This window comes from Taeniopygia guttata, chromosome 2 (genome assembly GCF_048771995.1).
Source record: "Taeniopygia guttata chromosome 2, bTaeGut7.mat, whole genome shotgun sequence".
In the NCBI taxonomy this organism is placed as follows: domain Eukaryota; kingdom Metazoa; phylum Chordata; class Aves; order Passeriformes; family Estrildidae; genus Taeniopygia; species Taeniopygia guttata.
The window spans coordinates 125,473,631-125,495,465 of record NC_133026.1 but is presented as its reverse complement, the minus strand read 5'-3'; the positions used below and the strand labels follow the sequence as shown (position 1 = coordinate 125,495,465).

The following is a 21,835-nucleotide window of genomic DNA, read 5'->3' as shown; positions in this document are numbered from 1 at the left end:
AAATATGCCCTCAAGAAATTCATGGTGTAGTAAAGTAAAAACAGTGCATGAGGATAAAAGTCCTCTCAAGCTGAACATTAAAGTGTTATTTACAAATAATACTGAAAGATCTTCAAAATTTGTCAACTGTTATCCGTAAATATACCTGATACACCAAATAATGATCTTAAAAAAGTAAAAGAAAATACACATAACATGTACTACTTAATTAATAACACCTAACAATAGTAATACTTTCAACACTGTAAGAGCGCTGAGAAAGAAATCTCTCTTGAAAATGAAATAAATAAAAACAGTACTTGGGAAAAAAAAAAAGAGGTTTTTTGAACCTGTAACATAAAGACATTTCTAGGCTGAAACAACAAATTCTGGATTTATTACTGAAGTTGATGACTGAAATCATCATAGAAAAGATGCACCTTAAGCAGGAGAACCATCTCATGAAAGAAGTTCCAAGCATGAAAAAAAGTTCTTCAACATCCATACTTGAAAATGAATACAGTCACTACTTCCTGTGGGCACAGCACGTCAGCTCTATTGGGCCCCTAAGCTGCCACTACAGTGAGACATTTTGAAACTACTCTTAGCGTGTCAGCTGCTGGCACAGGACCCCTACACCTCCTCCTGAGTGAAAGGCTGATGCTGCTCAATCTCGTTTTCCCTCCCTCTGCATTCTCCTTGGCTTGCCCTTGCTATGCAAGCATTTAGCACCATTACTTTCACTAGTAAAGGGTATGGTCAGGTGACACTTTCCTAAGAACAGCAGAGTCAGGAATAATGCCCAAATCCTACCCCAGCACTTGACAGAACTGAGCAAATGTCTGTGTGAGTATGAAGGGTTTTTTTCAAAATATTTGTTCTCTCCTAGATTGCTGAAATCTCCTAGAGGGGAAATATTTTCCCTCTCCTAGAGGGAAAAAAAAGTGGTTTCTTTCCAAACAGAATGGCATGTATCACAATCAGCATAAAAAGAATAAGGCAGATGTCCCAGAAAAGTCAGTGGAAGAGATTATGCAATTTCTAACTTGTCTTCAACTCCAGGCCAGTCAATTCTTTTTGTAACGCATTTTATATCTAGTGCTGTGACACACTGGAAATTAAATAACATTAACCTCTTTGTTGTTAACTGAAAATATCCTACCTCTGTTCTGTGAACCATCACCCAGTTTCCATCTCCAGTCTGTTTGTGGAATTCCAGATAAGGATCTGACTTTCCAAAAAAATCCTGTATTTAAATAACATGCAATTAACTCAGAACAGCCTGTAGTGTGAATACCATTAAATCCCAGTTACCACACACTTAGATTAACAAAGAGTAAATTCAGGGAACAAAAGCTTTAGATGATGAAATGCAAATCTGATTATATTATCACCTGTGAAAGAGGAAAAGAAAATGGGGAATGCCCTTCAAATTAGAAGTAAAATATCCACATATCAAATACCTGCAGCAAATTTTGCTGTCAGGTCAAGCAAAGTACTTATACCTATTAAGTACTACAGTGGATAGATATGTTTTATCCAGTTAAAAAAAAAATAATGAAATCAAAAGGTAAAAATAAAAGCATGTTTCTATTATTTCTCTAATTTTATTTTTTAAAGTCTCTCTCTAGCTAGTTCTATAGTCAACATAACAAATTCATACACACCAAGTACACTTTTCACCATTTATTTCAGAGAGGTAATGGGCAACCATTCATATAGCCATTGAAACCAATGGCTATACCAAAACTCTATTTTATTTATGAATAAATGTAAGGATTTACATTTATATGGGAACACGTTGCTCACAGACTACCCCTGAAATGCATTTATCTTACTTAGAAATACATTACAATTTATTTCAAAACAGTCAATGAAGTTACTCTGCAGCAATCTTACATCAATTTATTTTTTAGTGTAAATAAAATCTTAATTATTTTATTTTATGAGCAAAAATGAGAATAAATATTAAAATATTTGTTTCCTGCTTTAACAAGAGTCTTACTACTTTATCAAAGAAACAGCAATCACTTAAATACCTTACTGTCCAGTTTCCTTGCTTCTAATTCCAATACAACCACCCTGTTATCCTTTACTTCTTCTGCTGTAATCTAGGTAGGCAAACAAAACACTTAGTTTTTATGCAGGAATCCAGTTTTCTCATATTCACAGATTTCCTATTACATGTCCATTAAAAAAGCCCCCATGTTTTCTCACAAATGAAGCATTAAAAAATGAAGCAGGGGGCAGGAGGGGGATGGAAGGAACAATTAGATTTGACATTGGGATTTCATCCCATCTATTTACCATAAATGATGGCAGTGACACAGAAATGCCCTGAACACCAGCCCATTAGATGCCCTAATGATGCACGCAATGGGACTTATAATACAGAAGGTGCGCTGCTATTGAATGACAAAGATAAATTAGTGGATGATAAAAACATGCTTTATAGCTCTATAGAACAGACTCACTGCATTCAAGCCACTAACAAAAATAAAATCCAGAAACAATTAAGGATGAACTCTGAAGACATCTATTTCTTAATTCTCTTACCGTAATGCTTCCTCTTCCAGCAGGTTTGCCATTTTTAAGTACTAATGGTTTTGTTAGAGTCTTGCTAGAAACTATCTGCCAAGACAAAATTTGAGTATCAAGCATTATTAACACAACTTAATAGATTTTCAAAGGAACTAAATGAGTTAGTGAGGTAATTTCATTTTAGTAATTTTCCTTTTTTGTGAAGATGACAGCATTACATTTTACTTACCATAATCTTCTATAAATAAATAGGTAATACTTTATTCACTTAAAAATTCTAAAACACACATGCAGATGAACATGTGCAGAGCTAAAGGAGTAATAAGAATTAAAATATTTTCTAGCAACATGGCATACATTCATGGACAAAGATAATACCTTAGGTTCCAATTTCAAATTGTTCTTTAAGTACTCCATACATACCTTCAAAATGCATTCAAGGCATATTTCATAAATGGATTCAGCAAGTAGATTTATAAACACAATGTCTGTCACTCAAAAAAATCATCAGACTTCCCCTGCAGAGTTTCCAGCTGATTTTATTTTACCCTATTCAGGCAGTGCTTCCTTAGAAGTTTGTCTACTCCTTCTTTACCTTAAGAATGAATTATTAATTTTTAATTGACACTGAATTTCAGGTCACAACATCTCTTTAAGTGCATTATAAGGATAAAGACACAGGGCAGGAAAAATCCCAAGACAACTCTTCTGAGAAGTGACTTTGAAGAATCTATTCAAAAGAACGAATTAAAAAGAAGCTGCCCAATTGTGATAGCATCAACAGCAAAATATGAGTGGGAAATAGAAGCAAATCTACAGCTGGCAGAGCTAGGACCATTGCTTGCACTGACTGGAAAGCAGACTACAAGGATAACATGGCCCTTGTGAGCACTCATACATTTTTCTACACTGATTCTCTTTTTTGGGAGCATAAAAATAGGAATTTGGGTATTAGAGTCAATAAATAGCAATTACTACAACTTTGTGCTCATTGACAGCCCCATTACTTTTAGACAGCAATCCAACAGTCACCATCCTAGAGCACATTTCAGTGCATCATCTCAAGACCTTTTTGCAAATAAAATGCATATACACTGAACTAAGGCTTCAAAAAACAAATTAAGAGCATCCTATTCAACTTGAGAGTACTCCAACTACACAAGAACATAGTGATAAATTCAAGGTAAAAGTGGCTAAGGATTTTCAGTAACTTAATTCTAAGGAAAATCATCTGCATGCTTACCTGTCCCAGCGTGCATTCTAATTCTCCTAAGAAGTCATCATCACTCAGATCATAGGTTTTGTTATCAATGTCATATATTCCAAACTTAAGTTTCTGAACAAGCTCAAAATAATAATCAATTAAGAATTTCTTGGCAAACCTTGGGTTCAAGGAATTCTTAACTCTTTCTGTGCGATCAACCTGAAATTAGAAAGATACCACTTTATCCAGTATTTCACAAACTAAACAAGCAAGCAAATCAAATACCCTATTATTAAATAAATATACTCAAAAGTTCTACAAGTACAAAGGAGTATCTTCCTATAAACCTTTCATCAAATATAAGTTATATTACAAAATTTTATCTATACACATTATATTTCAAAACCCACTGCTCTAAGCTAGGGATACTTCACCTATTTTTCATCGCTCCTTCTAAGGTGGGACTTATTCCTGCAGAGGGAAGACCAACATAAAATCCTGTATTGTCAAATCTAGGATAAGACCCTAGTTTTGCAGTACTGTATTTGTAAAAGCACATTTAAGCACTTAGAAGGCTTCTTCTGTTGGTTGGGGAACAGTGCTAAAAATCAGACACTTGTAAGTATTTAATAGCAAATGATTATTAGTGTGCTGCCCATGTAACTATTTGTTGTGGTTTGACATAGCTTGATTTTTAATTAAAGGAAAAATCCAAACCCACTACACTATTAGAGATATAATCTAACAAAAACCATTCAAAAATGCTGGTATAAAATTAAATATTTTAACGAAACCATATGCTGTAGTGTTTTAAAAGGTCCAACAAGTCAGATTTTTTTTTAGCAGATTTGTGAGAAGCATCAGGCTGTACCTCATACCACTGCTGACCACTTGTGTTCTGGAGAAGCACACACAGGGGGTCTGACTTGGAACCAACATCTTTATCCAAAAGATTGGTGCAGGCAATAGTCAGCTCCACCTTTGTCACACACTGCGCCGCCATTTGTTACACTAGAAAGCAGCAACGGAAATCATCATTAAAATGGACTAAAAAGCAAACAATAGGATGGTCACAATGCATTAACTCTCTAACTGATCACAAAAAGTGTTAGCTTGTCAAAAATGATGATATTAGGTTACAAATGCAAATTTTACAATTTATGATGTACCAACATTATAGTGTTATTACTGTCATGCCCTTGTTTTTTCCACACAGATATAAAATTTAATTTCAAAGTCTGCACATAAAAAACAAGATCAGGTTTCTGAGAATGCCTGAGGAACCAAATGAAAAATGGGATATACCTCAAAAAAGCCACAGTGGTTTGAATTGCTAACAATAAAACTTCACAAGCTTTAAATGAAATCCAAAAGCCCATATGAATGCCAGTATCTTATAATGTAGATATTATTAATAATTCCATGAATAAGAAAAACACATTGTATTATATACTCCTCTACCAAACCTTTGTAACAAAATGCTGAAACCATAACCACAACAGAATTGGAAAAGCCATTTAAGCAGGTAACAGGTTATCTTGCTTTAGTAAATCTGAAAAAAAAAAACAACTACAAATTTAAATAATAAGGATAAACACTTTGAAGTCAAGTAATAACTGAGAAATTGGGAGAACTGTTCTTTCTATTTAAGAAAATCTATTAAAAAAAAGAATAACTGAAAGCATCTTTACATTTTCTCTTTAAGTACCTCCATCACTGTCCCCTGGACAATGTCCACTAAGACCAGCAGATATCACAAACTTACAGAAACAACTTGGTTATCAGCTATGAATCCCACACTGGCATAACATGCATTTGCAAACCCAAGAAGGTCTGAGCACCAGATTAATTTTTATACACACACACACACATATATATATATATAATCTCCATAATTATACACTTTAAGGATAGAGTTGATAATTTCCAACAACTCTTAGGGAATTAAACCTCTACAGTACAATTGTCCTTAAGTCAAAGACTAAAACTTCCAAATCTTTCCACAAGCAGCCTACCCTGGAAGCTCCCAAGCCTCTTTAGTTTCAGGTTTGCCTTCTCCCCAGTAAACCCACAATCTACACCACATATCCCTCTGGATTAATTTGTCTTAAAAGTGCATGTGACACCAAAGAGTACAAGGCAGAAGGAAAGGCATCTGCTTCTCTCTGGTCAACTCACTAGCAACATATGCATTCATATCTGAACATGACACTATACTTAACCCAACCAAGCTCTTTTCCTTTCACTGTATTCATAAGATTTTTCATTAAAGGAATGATCTTTTAGAGGCCAAAAGGGGAAAGAACATGGAAAAGACAAACTGAAAATTGGAAAAAGAAAATATTGTGGGGTCTGGGGGAATCTCCCTCAGGCTTCTTGTATTCCACTAGGGCACAATTCACATGTTGTCTCATCTTAATTTTGCTGCCTCAGTGATGAACCTTTTGAAGACTGAAGTACATATAAATTATCTGTAAAAGAAACACTCAAACATCCATGCACATATTTTAAGAAGCATGTCAGATCACAGAAATCCTCATGAACCTCCCAAACACCTAAATGTGATTTCTTCGAGTATCTTTTTGTTCCCATGACTTTCATAAAGTTTAATTCATTGTCCTTGAGGGGCAAACAGTGAAGGTCTAGGTACTAAAATAGTTTTTAAACCAATGATTTTTCGGTGTAGAAACCATACCTCTTAAAAGCAGTCTGCCCCTTTTTTCCTGGGTCTCTTTTTATACTGGTATTTTCCATTCCCTATTGCTTTCCTGGCTGCCAGATTGAGCTCATTAACAGTCAGTGCCTTTCCCACAGAATCCAGTGCAGACCAGTACATGCCTCCTTAATGACAGCTTTCAGAAAAACAATTCTCTCCTGACAGAATGATGCTCTAACTCCCACTGATGCTGCAACAGCAAGTACAAAGGGTTTACATGAAACTCAACAGAATTTAAACTTGAATTGAGATGCATTTTCAGCCAGTCAAATTTTCTTGCTTCAGCTTATCTGAAACTCCTCATTATTAAGAGTCCTTGAAAGTACCCACTTATTTTGTTAAGGTAGTATTTCCAAAATCACTGCTAAATGGATAGGATCGAGTCAACCTAAAAATATGGTCAGCTTTTTCCTCTTAGTCTGTGTGTGTACTCACACTTCTTGTACATCTCAAGTATTTTGTCACATGAACACATGAATTCTGTTACTTCCTCTCCTCCTCCATGTCACCAACTCTCCCACTAGGCATCTAATGCAGGAAAAGAGCAGATTAAGAAAGAGGTGCTGTGCAAAAAGCATCCTTTAGCATAGAGAAGGGAAGAATAAAAAGGCAGATTCCCTTCCCTGAAATGCAAATGCTCATTTGAGATGCAACAACTGTACCCATATTAGATAAAAGACAACTTGTTACAAGAACATGGATTTATTTAAGTGGAGGACACTCAAAATTCAGATAAAGAGCAAAACTTCACAAAACACAAGACAGTCCTTTAATCTTTAACGTTTCCAGTTTTGAAAAATCCAAGATGAAAAATAATGCAAGGCATTTTTCTAAGTAGTTCTGAGACTATTAAGAATCTGTATTTGTATAATAGGTCGAAGAGATCTATAATACATTTCCAAAAATAATTTTGCTATTTTACTCAAAAAATATGTTTCTCCATAAAACCGGTACATTTTACTGCAAATAGTTATACTGATTTTCAGAAAAAGTTATGTCTTATTAACCCAAAGCAGTATTTAAGGTAGTGAAACTTAGTAAATAAGAGATACCTCTCTTACTACACTGCACACCTTACAGAATTTGAAGAGGGCATACATGTGTCACATGTGTCAAGTCAGGAGTATTTCAAACAGCACTATCTGCTAGGGCTCTGCTCATGCTGCACAAATCCTCATCATCCCAAATGCATGAAAGGAAGAATTATGCCAGCTCCACCCAATTCTCCTCATGTCTAAAAGCTGAAAAACTAGTTTTCAGTTAGCTGAAAAGTTCCCAAGGTTTGAGAGGTGGGTGGTAGGGTTTCTAAAGATGATAAACATCCTCAAGGATCAGTCACTGCCAGGTAAACAAGCAACCTCTTCTTGACAACTTGATGTAATACAGTCTGGCTAACTGCCATATTTTCAGGATGGTGAAAATAAATGCGTGCACTAGTGCATTACCTCTTGAAATACCATTCTACAACACATCTAGTAGGCAAACCAAATGTAAAACTTTTTAGATACATGACTGAATTACTTGAACATTTGGAATCCTGGAATAATTTAACAAGGGCAGATTATATTGTTCAGGCTATGGTAGGATAAGCCTCAACTGCCAGTAAGTTACAACACATAAAAAGAGATTTAGTTGTCTAATTAGTTAGTGTTAAAGTAGCTGTGCTACTTTATGGGTCATATTTAATTTAAACCTTTGCTTTTCTCAAGCTATCAACCTGCCCTCCATGTAGGTTACCATAAAGGGAGGCAAAGCACATCAGAATGTGTGCAGGTGATAGCTCTGCCATCCTTCTTATTGAAATAGCTTTTATAATTGCAGAAGCCAGGCTTCAAAAAGTACATCTGGACAGGAAAAGACTGAAAATTACTATATATAATGTACATCTGAACTGCAGTGATATACAGTCATAAGGGATCCTTTCCCATGTCTAGGCTGCTCAAGAGCATGATTAGGTCAACTAAGAATATGTCAAGTCTTTCTGCTTGAGCTGTAATTATCAGAGCAAAAATCTAAGTCAAGGACTAGTCTTGTCTTGCAGTTTTATAGATCAGAATGTTCTTTGAACTCCAGTGATGATCCTAATGAAGATAAGTGCTAGACATCAAACAACTGAGCCGTTGTCTGTTTTCCAAGGGAAACTGCAAACATGGCATTCTACCTGGAAAGGAACAGATCCATTATCAGAATGATGTAGCAGTGCAGTTGGGAATTCCTAGACTGCAGCAATCCTCTCTGTGCTGCAATGTCAGAGGACAGTATTGGCTTGCCCAGATAACCTTGCAGAGCATTACAATGACATGTTCCCAAGTATAGGTGCATCCAGTTTGATAAGGAGAAATACCCAACTCAAAGACAGAAAGACTAATGAAGTGGGTTTGGCATCATTGCCTTTAGTCACAAGTCTCAAACCTGCTGTGAACTGCTAATGGCAATAGACCAAAAATTCATCATTTTTAGATATCTCAGGGCCCAAATTAACACAGAACAGCCACAAGAAACTTGCAAATGAAGTCTATTCCTGAACAGCTAATCTTCTTGCCATAATGCTATACCTAAGCATTTTATGTCAGCTGTGTGCCAGACTGAAAAAAGCAGAAAATGCCATGTCTACTGCAAGAAGCTGACAATGAAATTAGGACAAATGGATCCTTCTCACTGATAGGGCTAGTAGCAACACAACTGCTAGTGATCTTGGGCTACAAGCATATAAATATATATATTTTAAATCTCAAGGTAACCCTTAATTTCTTAAGGAAAGAGACCACTTCACAGGAAGCAGACATTTCATACGAGGTTACAAAAGCTAAGACTGTTTCACAACCTAATTTCCTCATGGCAAGTGAAAAAAAAAATCCCCAAAAAACAGCTTGTCTAAAAATCCTACCTCCAAATCAAAATCCAGACTCCTCTTTTCAGCTTGTTTACATGCAATACAGCTGGAAAACTTGTTCAGCTGATGTGCTGACAAACTAAGTACCAGAAACAGCTTGAGTCACTCTGTATTTGAAGAGTCACATAAAATCTTGAGTGTAAGCTTTATCTTCTACTAGTACTGACATTATCACTTCCTGAGTGATAGCTGTATCTATATTGGAGGGTAGGAAGGCTCTGCAGAGGAGTCAGGCTGGATCAGTGGACCAAGGCCAGTTGTAGGAGGTACTGCATCCTGCACTTGGGTCACAATAACCCCATGCAGCACCACAGGCTTGGGAATGACTGTCTGAAAATCTGCTCAGTGGAAAAGGACTTGGGAGTGCTGGTTAACAGCTGGCTGAACATGAGCCAGTGTGTGTGCCCAGATGGCCAAGAAGTCCAAAGGTATCCTGACTTGTAGCAAAACAAGAGTGGCCAGCAGGACAAGGGCTGTGATTGTCCCACTGCACTGGCCACTGGTGAGGCCACACGTTGAATCTTGTGTCCACTTCTGGCCTCCTCAGTACAGGAAGGACACTGAGGTGCTGGAGCATGTCCAGAGAAGGGCAACAGAGCTGGTGAAGGGTGTAAAGAATAAGTCATATGTTGAATGGCTGAGGGAGCCAGGGGGTTAAGCCTGGAGAAAAGGAGGCTCAGGGATGACCTTACTGCTCTGTACAGCTCCCTGAAAGGAGGCTGTAGCCAGGTGGGGGTTGGCCTCCCCCCAAGCAACAAGTGACAGGGCAAGAGAGCGTAACCTCAAGCTGTGCCAGGGGAGGTTCAGGTTGGACATCAGGCAGAATTTCTTCATGGAAAGTGTTGATAAGCATTGGAATGGAATGCCCAGTGAGGTGGTGGTGTCACGACCCTCAGAGATGTTCAAGAAGCATCTCATTGTGGCACTTAGTACTATTGTCCAGTTCACAAGATGGTGTTGGTCAGATGTTGGACTTGAGGATCTTCGACATCTTTTTCAACCTAAATCACTCCATGATTCTCATATTCACTGTTCAACATGCAGGAAGGAATTAGAGCATTCTGACCTGAACAAGTAAGATTAGGTTGATAAAACCCTAATGACTACAACACTCATTTTACTGGGTCTTATATCAATCAAAACCACAAGCTGATATTTAATAAATCTGAGGTAGATGCATACATGAGAATGGAAGCATAGTTTTCTGTATGAGAAATGAATCATCTATTTATACAAGCTTTATGATACTCTATTGGATTGGTAGCACACTGGTATAACAAGTCGGACAACTATTTGCAGGTTGTTTCCATATATAAAAATCTATCAGTAAGTTACATTGACAAAGAACAAGTTAAGAAATCTATTTTATTTTTTTAATTCACTGCAAAGAAAATATTAATTTGACTTCTAGGACACCTGCTCATAAAATTACTTCAAAACAGTTATTTCTAAATATCTTTCTACTGGTCTTTTTTCAATTGTGTATATATGTGTTTGCCTTTTAGGCACATCTTTAATGCTTAGTTCTTCCCAGTATTTTCCTCACATTAAAGTATTTTAGAAGATGTTTCAAGTGAGCTAAACTATACAAGGTAGTATTGTGCCTTGAATAAGAAAATTAAGAAATACAGATCTCCTGACTTCAAAATTCAATTATTTTAAGCATAGAGCAGCTAATCAGAGGAACACTGTTCCTTGCATATATGTTTATATGCTTTATCAGAGTATCTTTATACCAGTTATCTCATGTAAAACCATCTATCAACAATGTAATGCGAACAGCATCTTAAGTTGTGTGTTCTTCATTGCAATTGCTCTGTGTAGAGCCACTGATTAATGACATAATTAACATTACCCATAAAGAAAGACCAAACTTTTATCTCACTAAAACTTGCTGTACTTTACTGCAGAAACAAGATGCAGATGAATACATGCTTTAAATTCTTTCTACAGTTCTTTCCAATGGATGTTCTGCCTCTTCACAGTTACAAATACTAGTTCTTAAAAATTAGTTACAGTAACCTACCGTGGAGATCTGCCTCAGGGCGTCTCAGCAAAAGGCTGAAGCTTCAACCAACAGTAGCACTAAAATGTGAAAGGAAAGGAAATTAAAAACAAGAATTGTTATTCCTATAGATCAGTCAAATTAAGAGGTTTGAGGAACTACAGTTCCTCTTAAAATAAATAACCTTTTAAACAGTTTTATGTGTCCATGACAGCAGCACTGTAAGGATTACTCCAGGGTAACTCAGAACTTTTATTAGAGAATAATATATCCTAAATATTATAAAAGCCCAGCAAGAAAAGACCTTTTAGATTTTAAGAACAAAGACTCAATTACTGGTTTTGTCCTATTCATTAAATTCTTTTTTTTTTCCAATAAGGAGACAGTGGATTAGAGTAAGTAGATTAAAATCAGTAGCCCCCAATGTTGTTTATGCTCTAACTAACCTGTGCATCCTTACAGAGCTAAAGGATGACAAAGAAAAGTCCATTAAATCAGTATTCCACAGTGGTCCAGCACACCACAGTATAAACAATAACATTTTGAAACCAACAGTCACAAAATTGCACTTTACTGTAGCCCAGAGGTATTTCAAACCTTCTTGTATGCAAACCAAGAGCTCTGCAGTCAGCTGCCCTTCAGTTCTGTATCACAGCAGCTACTTGCACTCAGCACTCCCTGTGCCTGGGAGGCATCATTCATGCTCAGCTCATCCTAAGACAGGCACACAGTAATCATGTTAATTATTGCACATATGCTAATCCCCTGCCACGAGGAATTTTTAAAAACCCTTCTGGGTAGGGGAACTACCAGAAACAAATTGCCACAACTAGAACTAATTCAGGTGCCTCCTAACTGAGCATTTGATAAAGCACTGAATGAAAGTGCACTTGATCCATCTAAAAGATGGAATGGATCTAAAGGATATAGTCCTCCTTCAATCAGAGAACAAAGCACAATTCAAATCAGTAAAGACTATTCTTTAAGCAGAAGCTTGAATCCAGCCACCAAGCCCCTTAAATTCCTCTATTCATAAATCCTTCAGATACTTAATAATGCCCTTTCAAAATGTTTGAGCATCTCATCCAAAGCAACATTAAAGATGAACCAAAGAAATCAAATAGAATCAGAGTTGATGGAAAAGACCTTTAAGATTGTAAAAAAAACAAAACACAATTCTACTTCCTGCCTACTTGCTTGTACAAGCCATACCACACCTTCAAATATAATGCTAGGAGGGGCCAGTATTAATCTTTGCCTAACTGATCTATGAAAAAAGTAATATTCTTGGGTTTAAAATCTACAAATATTAAGTTGATCATATATTATTTATGTAGAAAGAGCATCCTGACTATCACAGGAAAATAAACAGGACCCTAAATTTGTCCCTGAAGGTATTTCATTTAGGAAACCATGCAATGACAGCATTTGCTCCTAAAAAATTAAATTCCATCCCAGATATGTGTACAGTTGAGATTTTAGTTTTATTACCCCTAACACTATGGCTTCCCTTTAGCATTCAATTCTGGAAAAAAATTTGGCATAAAACAAGACTGTACGAACACTGTGGTAACAATTCTGTTACCTTGGCTTTCTGGATAACATTTAATAATAGCTTAGTTATTCAGCCTACCAGAAATAGCTTTATGCTTTTGTTACCTGAACTGAAATTAGTCTAACAGTCGTCTCCAATGAATCTGTATAGTTTAATTTTAAGACATTTAGCATAAACATACTTGTTGCAAAAACTGCAGTCTTTGTAACACCACAACACATAAACAAAAGGACCTCTGACTAGTACTCCTTTAACATCTTTCCTACTTTTTCATTCAAATTTTTCTTGGTATTCTGCACGCACTTCAAAAAAATCTTTCATCTGTGAGTATACACATATAAAATTAAAATTTAAAGCTCCAACTGAAAAAAAAAAAAATAGCTGGGATTAAGTTTGACTGTATTTACTTTTACCAAACAAGCACGGCAATACACATTACTTTGAGGATACTTAATGTACTTTGAAGATAGGAGCATGTAAGCAAAAGTGAAGAAATTTCACATTTTAAAACTTTTCCCTAGTGGAAGAGTAAGTTATGACAACATGAACATTATCTAAGATTTGTCTTGTATATATTATGCAACTAGAGTGAAGAAAGAAAACAGCCACCCGCGCAAGCAGCTGCCCAGAAAGAACAGCATGCGGTTTTCAGGAACCATGCTGACTCTCGAAACCTCCTCTCCCAAGAGCTAAGGGCGCTTTTCAGAGCGGCGTTTACACCGCCACAGAGATGGGCACTACGGACTCAAACCTTTAGGCCTACAGCTTTAACTTCACCGAGTTCCACTCCTTCGGGACAGCAGATGGGCACCGACCCCTCGACCCCCGCAGCCGGCAGCGCGCCCCGCGTCTCCCCGCAGGAAGCGGGGCCGCACCTGCGGGGACGTTTCACGGGAGGAAGGGCCAGGGCAGCAGCCTCCCGGAGCCCTGCCCCGCCGCCCCAGCCCCGCACGGGTCCCACTGGACGAGGCAGAGGGGCCGGGAGCTCAAACCCCGCGGGACACGGCGGCCCCTGCGGCACGGCCGGACCGCGCCCTCACCTGCAGCGCGGCGCCTCCGGACCCCGACCCGCGGCGGCCCCGCCCGCGCAGCCGGGCCCGCCCCGCCCGGGGCGCAGGCGCAGAGCTCCGTGCGCGCCCCCGCCCGGCCCGGCCAGGTCGCGGCCGCTCGGGCCGGCGTGGCTCGGGGCGCGGCCGCGCAATGTCCGGCCCGCGGCACGGCGCGCTGCCCGGCCGAGCGGGCGGCCCTTGCCCTTGTGTGCCCCCGAGCCCGGGCTGGGCCGTGGGGCGGAGCGGCTCCTCCGCAGGCGAGGGGCGGTGCTGGCGGCGGCGATGGCGGAGCTCATGGCGGCGCTGGCGGGGCCCTTCCGCCGCGGCCCCGCAGGCCTGCGGTCAGCGCTCCGGCGAGAGGCCGTGGGCGGCCCCCGCGGCCGGGGCCGGCCGGGGACTCAGGTAGCCAGGGTGCCGCTCTCTTCGGGAGCGCGGCCGCTTCCAGGGACTGCCTGGAGTGCGCTGCCCGGGGGGGTTGGGGCGCCCCCGAGCCTGGAGGTGTTTGAGGGAAGGCTGGATGTGTTTGACATGGTGGGGTTCGGTCCCAGGTTGGACTGGGTGAGCTCGGAGGCCTCTTCCACCCTAATTCACGCCGGTTCCCGCGGAGTGTGGGCGCCGCTCGCCCTGCGGAGCCGCCCCGCCGGCATGCGGGAGGCGGGCGGAGGCTCCGGTACCGCGGGCGTAGCGGGTGAATAGTTTGTGCGAAACTGAGCCCTGGGCTCGTTTCAGCAGCACGAATTTGGTCTTCGCTTCAAACCTTGTGTTTGCTCCGTACTTTCGGTTTATGTCCAATCTAGCGCTCTCTTCGTGTTTTCAGGTGTAATCGTGAGCTTCTGTTGAATATACTTCAAATACTCGCTTGATGAAGTGGCACTTTGTCTTATAAGGATTTTTTAACATTTTAAAGTCTTTTTTTTTGCTCAGAATCTGAAATATAATATACAGACGATGCAGACAAGAAAAACTTTTTTAAACTCGGAGCGATAATGTTCATTAATACTTATCTTATGATCCTATACAGGTGCTTAGAAAAAGCCTTCAGAAAGGAGTTGTGCTTTCAACAGGGTCTTTTTTGGTTTATGAAGCTCACAAGCTGATTTCTGGCTTTGCTGAGGTTCATGCAAGCTTCAGAGGTAATATTTTCAAATTTTGAAGTATTTTGCTTGTTCTGATGTGATACTTAAAATTTTTAGTACCAGAATTACAGAAGATGGTGTAATGCTTTTGATTTTTTCCATTAGGACTGCATGCAGTGTCATTTGGTGATAGGACACTTTTGATTATGGGTGATGTAGTAGCACTTCAACAAGTGATTATGATTGAAGTGAAAGCAGATTAGTAGCTCATCCTGTCAGGGATAGAACACACAAACAAGGTAGATAATAACTAATTTGTTGCCCAATCTTTAATGAACTCTTACTGAAAAGATACTGATCTTTTAGAAATGCAGACCAAAACTTAATCTATTTCTAGAAATTTTACCTAGTTCAGGTTTTCAGTATAAACACGCTGTGATTTCTGTTTAATCTAGTTGAGCAACACCACGATAGTGCTTCATATAAAATTGAGAAATGTCTTCTATTTCTGTAACACTGAAAAGTGGGAAGCAAAGCCTTGCTTTACCTACTAAAAAATAATTTAACAAGTGGTAAAATGGTTTTTTGTATCCTTTGAGTAAGAATAGTCTCACTGTGGGAAGGACAGTAACAATATCTTAAAAGGGGATATTGTTGCAGACTTAAAACTTGTCTGCCTACATGAGGAATTTCAGAGTAAGCCTGACTGAAAGAATGAGCCTAAACTGGATGTATGCTCGCTGTATAGTTGAGGTTATAGCCAGTTCAGGTAACCTGTTTCTCTGTGTCTTAAAAAGAGGACAATATTAGATGTTTATGCAGATAGAAATAAAAATTCAGATAATAAATTTTTAAATGGATAAGGAGCTGTTTCATGTGCAGAAGGAGCATCACTGAGTAGATTTGAAATAGCTACTCTACACAATTAAGAAATAATAATAATGAGGAATAAAGAATTCTTAATTTCTCATGAGGAACATAAATAACACTGCTTAGTTGGTCTTCTCAGTGGTCCCACGTGAATCTGATATTTACATTGCCAAGAAAAGCAATGCTAATGGGCTTTGTAAAAAGACATGTAATAAATATGGTGAAAACAAGGGCAAAATAAAAATACGTGAAAAATACTCTAAAGTAATAAAAGTATAATAATATGCATAAAACACCTTGTGGGAAATTCATTCAAAAGTTTTGAGTTCTGAGCATTCGGTCATTAGGTATGTTAGTAATGTTCAGGTCAGAAGCAAACTTAAATGTTTAGTGAAGGTCATCATACTGAAGATGTACTATGAAGCTCCTTTTGGACACTAAAATTCAAAGTCCACGTAGACCATTATCTTATCTTTGACAGGGTTGAAAGAAGGTATTTAGAGACAGCAAGGTTAAAAATTATCCAGAATGCACTGATTTATATTCTAGTGTCTTTTTGAGCTGAAGAGGAGGCTTTTGTGTTCAGTAGCCTTCAGTGTTTTTCTTTAAAGAAAGCTATGCTGACTTTAAATGTGGCTACCATATTTGGTAGGTAACTTGAAAAAGGAACCCTTTTAAACAGGATTAATTTATATGAAAGGGGTTAGAGCTTATGTTTTGACTTCTAAGTTTGATCATGGACCCAGGACCAAAGAGACAGTAAGCAGAAATAAAAGGTCTGTAAAAAATTAGACAAGGCTTTTGACTTAAAAGATATTTTTTCAATGCTTTACTGTCGGCAGAAGAGTAAACTTGAAGTTTGTTCTTCTCCTGTAGAGTTACATACGTCAGCAAAACTACATCTGCTTCCCTTTGGGGATTTTTCCATCTAAATCAATTTTTTTTTCATGCTATAATCCTCTCTAGTTTGGTGTTTGATAGTTCTGTTTCCTGTATGCTGTTCCAAGTACTATATTTATTTATATATTATTATATTCATCCAGTTGTGGAAATTATATTCCCTACCACTATTGTGTTTCAGAGTATTTTCTACAAAAATAAAGTATCATAAAAATAATGGTACTTGGTTAATAAATTAATACTCTAGAAAGCCAATTCTGATTTTCAAAATTATTTTTGCTATTAATATCTTGAACATACAGGAGTTTTGGTAGATTAATTGTATTTTTTGGGGTTGTATTTGGGAAAATCCTAAGGATTTCAGTCAGAAAACCTTTAAGCAATGTTTTGTTTTGGCTTGTGGGTAAATAATGGAACCCACTCAAACTGCAGTCATGTTCTGGCAAAACTGTGAAATAATATATAACTTTTTTATTATTATAATTGTGAGTAGATAATGGAACCCACTCAAACTTGTGAGTAGATAATGGAACTTGTGAGTAGATAATGGAACCCACTCAAACTGCAGTCATGTTCTGGCAAAACTGTGGAACCATATTGAGAATGAAGGATATTTTTAAAAGTTGAGGATTTTTTCGTTGTTATTGTAAGATTTAGATTCTCTACGTATACTAGTGAAGGGGGTTTGTTACTCTTAACTCGCTACTGTACTTGCTCTCCTCATCCATTTTCCATGCATTTTTTTTCTTTTCTGTCATTTTTACAAGTTAAAAATAACTTATTTCTAGTAGTGTGATGCACTGAGAAAGAGACCTTGGGATGTTAAATCTGTCCAGCAGCCAAAGCTGTCTTGCTGAAAGCTGTTGTAGTTTCACTGGAGAGGCACTGATTGTCATCCTCGTTGTGCATTGTACATGCTGCTTATTCAATTCTGCTGTGTTTCTAAGTTTGAAATGATGGCCTAAAAATGAGCTACATCATTTTCAGCTAGGTTGTCTTGCTGTAAAATATTTTGATGATAATGTCTTAATTAACTATCAGTTGTTATTCTTTTCCCACAATTTTAATTCCTTCATAAGTGGAAGATGTGATAGAACAAGCAGACTACCTGTATGGGAGTGGAGAAACTGAAAAGCTGTATCGGTTGCTGGTTCAGCATAAAAACAGGCACTTCATTGCCTTGAGACATTACTGTGGCTTCTTTTCTGTGCTCTTCTGTATCAGTTTTTCAACTAATATTCTCGTTGTGGAATGCTAGAGAACCTATTTTTTACCCTTATATAAGTAGGAAATAAGGACTTGTGATCTTTTTCCTTCTAATGGAAAAATGAATGAAGAAAGAAAGGACTGATAGTTGTAGAAGGTGAGGGTTCACCCTTATATTTTTCAGTTGTGCTTGTATCTTATTACTCTAAGAATCCCTTAGAATACACCACAAAATTCTGAAAGACTCTAAAGTCTCTATTAAATTAGTAAGCCAGTGGTAGCTATCTAAAGTATAATGAACTGTAAGCAGTGTTCCAAAGCAGTGTGTTAACAAAATAAAACTTAAGATCGAGAAGCTTGGACTGTAACCTACAATACACCATTTGGTAAAGTGATGCAAATAAATACATAAATGTACGAGTTTGTGCTGGTGTTATTGCTAATCTGTGTTTTTTTCACTGTTTTTCTAGGAAGAATTTAATAATTGAAGTACAATTAGAAGAGGGGAAAAAACACATAATAATTTAAGTATTCAAAGTAAACATCAATACAAATTAGCAGAGTGCTGGAAGAAATAGCATCTAGCTGAGAGTAGCCTTCCTTTTCTTTCTGGTGTTTTGAGTTGTACCATTGGAGTTTCTTAAATCTCTGTGAGGAAATAAAAAGCTTTCCTGTAAATGTTTGCTTTGCAGACCAGAATGGCAGAGCAAAGGTATCGTCAGACATTCTGTAATAGTGGGCTTTCATTTGCTGTTTGTTACCTTGAGGTGTATGTAGCATAGCATGACAGATGATTCACTGTTGTCCTGTCACCCACTTGAGATACACTTTAAAAAGACTCCTTTTTTGCTTTGTTTCCCTGATTACTTTAAAACATCAGTGTTTCTGTTCCTAACCAGCGATGATGCAGAGTTGTTATGGCGGCTGGCACGGTCATCACGGGATCTGGCTCAGCTTGGTAGTACTTCTGCAGAGGAAAAGAAAAAACTGACATATGACTCCCTTGAGTATGCAAAAAAGGCACTTGAAAAAAATGAATCAAATTTTGCAGCACACAAGGTGAGCCACGCAAAACAACTGAAATATTATTTGTTGATTTTTACTTACAGAAAACAAAACAAATGTCATTGTGCTGCTTTAGGAAACTTCAGCATAATTTAACTTTTCAGTTGAGAATGAATGAGACTTCTAGTTCTTCCTAATGTTTTTGGAAGATCTGAGTTCAGACTTCCTCTGGGGAGTTTTACGTCCCACATTCAGCGTTCCTTTTCTGGGCTCTGAAGTTTCACTGGAAATATTTCAGGCCCTGGCTGCATTCTGCCCTTTTTTTTGCTACTTTTCTCACAGGCAAAGAGGTAGCATAATGTTATCACTTGCCTTGGTATCTTGGGTCAGGAGAGGACACTGATTCCCTTCCCTTTAAACATGCAGACCAGCAGCTTGCTCTGATGTTGATAGAACTGTTCACAACACAACACATACGTATTGTTGTTTGTGGTGGTGGCAGCTGTTCTAGTTGCAAGTTTTTTTAAATGTACCATTAATATAGTGCTATATTAAATGTTTTTATTTTTGTTATTTGAATTACAGTGGTATGGAATTTGCCTCAGTGATGTTGGAGACTATGAAGGAATCAAGACTAAAATTGGAAATGCTATTATCATCAAAGAGCATTTCCAGGTAATGCAGTTTTTTGTATATGACAAGATTAATGTGTCCAATATGTAGATTGTGTGACAGCTGGTAACTAATTTTTGGTGAAATATTGAAAGCATACTTCTATTCAGACTTCCTAGTATCACTTTGTTTTTTGGGTTACTATGTCATATGCTCCAGAAATGCCCCAGAAACAAGGAGTACAAATGCTATCCTACAGTAAACTAAGTCACTTTAGAAGGGAGTCGTGAAACACCTAAAGTGCTTTAGAAACCTCTTAGGACTAGATCAGTTGTAATTGTGATATTGAGAAATGGCTGTATGGCTGTCCTTTTAACTGTGGATTATATAACAGTAAAGGACAAATACTGGAGAAGATAAAGAACTACTTATTTTATATCACCAGAGATTATATCAAAATCTGAACATGCCAAGTCTCAAATGCAACTTTTAATAACCTACTAAAGAGATGTGCTTAGACATCTGTCAATGTCATCAGATTTTTGGAGGTGAGCTGATTAAGTTGTGCACTGAATAGACAGTGTGTTGCCTTGAAATTCTACACACCACAGTCTGGTTTAATTAACAGTATGATAACAAGTCTATTTTAAAATGTATTTTAATCAATGTGTCAGAACAACTTCTTTACATATTGTGTTCTTTTTTTTCTCCCCACACCAGAGAGCCATTGAACTGAATCCAAAAGATGCTACAACAATTCATCTCATAGGGATTTGGTAAGATGTATTTTCAAACTGAAGTTAGCACATGGCATAGAAAAATGCAAGAGTATAAAATAACTGGCATGAATTACACAACTGCTTGGAATAATTTAGAATGTACTTGTATTTGATGCAAGAATGAATACATATTGAACAGATATAGGATGTCATGCCTTGAAAAAGTCTAGCTATTAATTATTATGCAGTTGAAAAATATTAAAAATAATTGTTCATTTAATTTATTTGTATGGCACTATTAAAAACTCCTTTTGCAGATGTTAAGTTTGCTTCATAGAATCCATAGTGGGCATCAGTGATAGAAAGTTGTAGCTCATTTTCTTCTGGAGTATGAATGGAGTCAAAACTCAGCACTGACTTTACACTGAATTTCAGTGATGGCTGCAACTTAATAAAATCCCTGAAAATCTATCAAAAATGAGATGTATTCCTAAAATATTTCTGTTACTATCTGTCAGGATACAGTATTTTAAAAGTTACATTAAATAAAGGGAGCTTATAAATGCATATATATTAACCAAAAATAATTGAAATTGAATTTACTGCTCAGTGAAAATGATACTAAGAATTACTGTTATATAGCAGGCAAATGGACTGGAAATAGAACTTTCCATACTATCCAGGGTATTCTAGGCAATTGGTGTGATGGAAAGCAATATCATTTATATGTTACTGAGACTCCAAACAGCACTTTTGGTTATTTGTCTGAAAAAGACCAAAGATGTTAGTTACATAGTTTTACCGGAGATCTCTATTGTAAGATTGAGAGATTGAAAATAAAGAAAAGCAATGTATTTTCAGCTTAAAAAAATACTGAAACCCACAGTCAAATTTTTCTATGGGTTTTTTTTTTTTTTTTTGGATCCTAAGTATTAAAGAAAACAATCATCTACTGCTCCAGAGTTTTTTACTAGTTCAGAAACTTAAGCATCCACCATTCATTCCCACATGATCTAACAATTGCAATAGTCCAGAGTTTTAAGCAGAAATATATTCTACCAACTGACTAAGCCTCAAAGTCAATTTTGAGATAGGAAGCTTGTTCTGGGAAGCACTTTAGACATTGTTCCCAAGGAAAATTAGAAAAGATGATGAGAGATGTTAGATTAATACTGCTTTTGGCTCTAAAATATTCCCATGTTGTATATTTAAATGTACTCGTTACTGAGTTCCAGAGCCATCTTGATCTGAAACTGGCATTTAGTATCAGCCAGTTATCTTTGCTCTTTCTAATCTGTCCTGGACTGAATCTCTTTCTGATAAGGCACATCTAATGACACAATTTCAACTCTGGCTGTGTATTCCATGTCTTGCCTGCCTCTCCTCCAAACATTTACAGTTACTAATTTTTCATGTCCTCTAGAATGCTCTATTTTACACAGCGAATAACAATTGTAATCTCATTGTGGGAGGCTGCTAAAGTGACTATCATTGTTTAATATTTG

At 37.6% G+C, this 21,835-nt stretch overlaps 2 protein-coding genes across 8 annotated transcripts in view; one reads left to right on the top strand and one right to left on the bottom strand.

The window, feature by feature from the left end:
• Window positions 1-14,066, bottom strand: part of CPNE3 (copine 3) — a 28,872-nt gene extending 14,806 nt beyond the window's left edge. For 2 of the 3 annotated variants that reach the window (XM_002199820.7, XM_030266393.4), the window contains exons 1-7: window positions 13,934-14,066; window positions 11,360-11,418; window positions 4,596-4,735; window positions 3,764-3,943; window positions 2,536-2,610; window positions 2,019-2,090; window positions 1,142-1,225 (exon numbers count right to left, since the gene is read on the bottom strand). In XM_002199820.7, coding sequence (XP_002199856.1) covers window positions 1,142-1,225; window positions 2,019-2,090; window positions 2,536-2,610; window positions 3,764-3,943; window positions 4,596-4,727 — 543 coding nt within the window. In that variant the 5' untranslated portion in view covers window positions 4,728-4,735; window positions 11,360-11,418; window positions 13,934-14,066. Of the gene's footprint in view, window positions 1-1,141; window positions 1,226-2,018; window positions 2,091-2,535; window positions 2,611-3,763; window positions 3,944-4,595; window positions 4,736-6,875; window positions 6,969-11,359; window positions 11,419-13,933 lie in introns of all 3 variants that reach the window. The other variant, XM_030266392.4, reaches the window with a different exon arrangement.
• The window catches only part of RMDN1 (regulator of microtubule dynamics 1), a 55,786-nt gene continuing 47,487 nt past the window's right edge, over window positions 13,537-21,835 (top strand). For 2 of the 5 annotated variants that reach the window (XM_072924009.1, XM_030263990.4), the window contains exons 1-6: window positions 13,543-14,344; window positions 14,964-15,075; window positions 17,868-17,955; window positions 18,894-19,053; window positions 19,585-19,674; window positions 20,332-20,387. In XM_072924009.1, the coding sequence (XP_072780110.1) occupies window positions 13,697-14,344; window positions 14,964-15,075; window positions 17,868-17,955; window positions 18,894-19,053; window positions 19,585-19,674; window positions 20,332-20,387 (1,154 nt within the window). In that variant the 5' untranslated portion in view covers window positions 13,543-13,696. 5 annotated transcript variants of the gene reach the window in all.